Source organism: Acanthisitta chloris, unplaced genomic scaffold (assembly GCF_000695815.1).
Source record: "Acanthisitta chloris isolate BGI_N310 unplaced genomic scaffold, ASM69581v1 scaffold16425, whole genome shotgun sequence".
Lineage (NCBI taxonomy): Eukaryota > Metazoa > Chordata > Aves > Passeriformes > Acanthisittidae > Acanthisitta > Acanthisitta chloris.
Genome location: NW_008675553.1, coordinates 3,960 through 7,898, shown reverse-complemented (window position 1 = coordinate 7,898; position 3,939 = coordinate 3,960). Strand labels below are relative to the sequence as shown.

General features: G+C 43.3%; 1 protein-coding gene across 1 annotated transcript in view; it reads right to left on the bottom strand.

Moving 5' to 3' along the window:
- The window catches only part of LOC103803262 (ubiquitin carboxyl-terminal hydrolase 12-like), a gene marked incomplete at both ends in the record, with an annotated part of 14,584 nt that extends 13,471 nt beyond the window's left edge, over positions 1-1,113 (bottom strand). Inside the window, one exon of the mRNA XM_009075807.1 lies at positions 1,030-1,113. Within this exon, the coding sequence (XP_009074055.1) occupies positions 1,030-1,113 (84 nt within the window). The remainder of the gene's footprint in view (positions 1-1,029) is intronic.
- Between the last annotated feature and the right edge of the window lie 2,826 nt (positions 1,114-3,939).

Genomic DNA, 3,939 nt, shown 5'->3' with positions numbered 1-3,939 from the left:
AGTTACAAGTGGGAAGATCCCACTGTCCTCTTTGCAACAGCCCTGGGACTTGGGAAGGGGAAGCATTTATGGCATTTACCATTAGTAAACTGCAGTTCTATCCAGGATGAATACAGCACATGAGGAAGGCTCCGGCAGAGAAGAGCTCAGGCAGTTATCCTGCAGATTTTGGTTTCATATCCCCTCTCCTCCATGAGGGAACACCGCACATTAGCACAATCTACCAACTATTAGAAATTGGGTGTGTTCCCTAAAGCATATTGGGGGGTATGGGACGTGGACTGGAACCAGCACACAGCAGGCATCTGCCTGCAGAAGGCATTTCCCTTACAGAAAGAGAAAAGAGGGGAAAATACCTAGGAGATTTCAGTGTCCAGAATATAACTTGTGCACAAGTCTTGCTGAAGTCTCTAATTACTCATTTGACTCTTTCCTTCTAACAAATCAGAGTAGGAGATTTAGCATTTAAAAAACAGCTGGAAAGCAGCTTCCAGTTTGTGCAGAAAGGCTCCAAGGGACACCACCATGCAGCCCTCAGGGTTAGAGAAGCTGGTTAAACACAAGAGCGGGTTTTAAAAAGTGAATAAACCAACCAAATAAAAAGGAAAAAATAGCCCAAGTGAGAGCTAATTAAAACCTTTCAGAAAAGAAATCTGCATGAGGTGATGCAGTTCCTAAAGTCTGTCTGCACTGCTTCGCTGTGTTAGCTGTGATAATAGTTGCAGCTTCAGGAGTATTAAAATTTCCCTATGGGGGACTGCAGAATGGAGCAGGTTGGGACTGGATTGCTGAAAGTTTACAGAACACACTGTCATGGCTTTCCAAACACACGTTAGCTGTTGCTTCCTCATCTTTTAAAACTCCTTGATTATGGAGCAGTGAAGTCAGATAAAAAGAGTTGTGGGCTCAGCTATTACTCACTGTGATTCAGCGTTTGAAATTATCCCTTTGAATGCGTCCAGGAAGGTTGCCATTCCAGGCATAACAAATTCCTAGAAATTGAACTGTGGATTCCAGCATTTTGCATGCTAAACAAATTGATAATCTTGAAAGGAGCAGGTATAACAGTGGTACAGTCATCCCAAGCCTCTCTGCTTCCAAATGCCACAGAACCTGCACACAGGAAAGGCTGTACCCATATTCCACAGGGAGGAAAACGTAGAGAACACTCTGGCTACTGTCATGGAGACCATAGTGAAACTAGAAAGCACTGTATTTCAAAATAAGTTTACCCCTCTGAAGCCTTCATTGGAATGTTTTAGAATAAATGAATGCAGAATGCTTTGTAAACTGTTCTCCATGTTTATTCAATTGGGAGCTGGTCTTGCAAGGCCCACAGGATCCACACCTCACCAAGGGAAAACAAATCACAGACACTTGGGAAACCTTCTCATTTCATGCTCTTTAAATTAGATAGTAAATTTAGGCTCCAGTGAAAACATGTGGAGAGGATGCTGGAGAAAGGGGAGGAAGTACAGGAACTACTGCTTAGTCTCAACCTTTGTGCTGTGGTACTTTAAGCAATCCATTCCCCCTTCTTACCCACTGCTTCCAGGATTCCCAAAACTTCATCCACCTGAAAATAGCTCTACAAGATTTCTCCTGACCTTGGGCTTCTCTCAATGACCTAGTAACACACCTAGGAGTGGATGTCTTGCTAAAACAGCTCTCGCACACTTTGCAGCTTTTTGGGCCTCTAGCAGAACAAACACAAAGAGACTCACAGCTGTGCAAGGCCCTGTATTTACCCAGATTCTTCTTTTGTGAGTTGGTAGTAAGATTTTATCAAGCCCTCACAGATCAAACAGTGGAGGACAATGCTGTAAAGTGAGGAAGTGGATGATGTTGAGGGAAGGCAAAGGCTAACACTACAGATTTATGACAAGGTTGTAACTCAGACATTACACAGGTACAGGTTACACAGGCAGTAAAGTTCAGACAAGAGAACTGAACGTGCAAACAGTCACAACTCTGCACAAAAGGTTAAGTGGATAAATCACACAAGTGTTTGGGTTGGAAGGGACCTTTGAAGGCCGTTTAGCCCATCCATCCTGCCATGGAATGTGTCCCTGCCCATAAGACCAGGTTGCTCCAAGCCCTGTCCAACCTGGCCTTGAACACTTCCAGGGATGGGGCAGCCACAGCTTCTCTGTGCAACCTATGCCAGTGCCTCAGCACCCTCACAGCCAGGAATTTCTTACTAATATCTAATCTAAATCTCTCATCTTTCAGTTTAAAACTGTCTGCCTCTGACCTGTCACTATCTGCCCCTGTAAAAAGCCTCTCCTTCCTTTTTCCTAAGGCACTAGCAGGGATTCTGAGGTCTCCTCAGGGCCTTCTCTTCCCCAGGCTGAACAAGCCCAGTTCTGGTAAGTGAGTTTTCAGGCAGCAATTTTCCTCGATGTGGGTTTGGGTTGTGCTGTTTGATTTCTCAGAACTGGGAAGCCCTCAGTGCTCTCCAGCACTGGTCATGGAGCTGAGGGCCACTTCATCAGGTCCTTCCCATTCCACAGAAGCTGCTGCAGCCCTGGTGCCACCACCATCATCACCTTTTGGCTGTGTCTCTATCTAACTCAATCCATGCAAAAAAAAAAAAAAAAAATATCCATCCTCACATCCTAATGCTGCATGAAAAAAGGAGGGGGAAAGGCATGGATGAAACCATGTGATTGCTCCTCTGTTATCCTTTGACTGCTCCTGCACTAGGACTGCCCAGGAACAACGATGCTGCCTCGATCTTCAGAAGTCAAGGGATGGGGCTGTGGGAACACAGCCACAGCTCTTCTGGGCAACCTGCACCAGTGCTTGTCCCCATATCATAAAGTATTTCTTCCTTACATCTAGTCTAACTCAACCTTCTTCTAAACGGTTTAAAACCATTCCCCCTTGTCCTATCACAACAGGCCCTGCTGAAGTGTTTATCCCCACGTGTCTTCCAAGCTCACTTTGAGTATTGACCAGGAAAGGAGCTGAAAATATAAAATATAACATAGAAACAAAACATAATGATGTACAGTGCTACCCTTTTTTTTTGGCAACAAGCCTAGGAATCTCCCCAACTGGCATCTGTTAGAGAAAATACTGAAAGCCATTTAGTTTTTAATAGGTACAAGACACCAAGTGATGTGCATGTAAACACAGATGAATTCAATGTATTTAAAGCATTTGCTCTAAATTCTCATTAAAGAATGAAGCAAGAAAGGTTCAATAACACAGAGTACCTCTTGAACTATCTACACTCTGTTATTTTAACATCTTACCCCAGGTATTCATACTTCATTTTTCAATTATAGCAGCTCTATAGCAGAGATCCTCTAGGATAATTAATATCTCATTTCAATGAATTAACCACACTCTGCCTGGTTTCCTCAAGATTCCATGGCACAACACAGTTAAGACCTCCTATTCTCCCAGGAACAGTAAAGTTTATAGACAATCTGGGATCAAAACAGACACCAGAACAGCAGAAAAGCTCATTTATGTGGTAGTTTATGACTACTGTACAACCCTAAAGATCATTCAAAGGGAACATGTGTGCTGCCCACCTGAACTGGCTGTTAACTGCTGCTCTGCTTGCAGCTCCAAACTGCTGCAAGCCCAAAATCTGGAAAATTCAGCACTAAACACACAGTATTTTGTATTATATTTGTACCTGTGAGTGATACAGTATTAAGCTACAGTACAATGTGGGACAATCTTGCACCAAGTGACCTACTAACTGGTTTGCAAAAGGTTACACATATTTTTTCCCCCTAAATCAGAGCAGGTTTTAAGTGCAAAGATGAGTATATGTTTTTTCTAGATTAACAAGTTAGTCACAAAGCAAAGCACTGTTGGAAACTTCAGTCTGCCTAGCCAGCTCTGCTTTTATCCTCCCTGCTTCCCACTTCCTCACTGATACTTTCCCAGCCATAAATGCTGTTTCTCTGATAAAGCTAA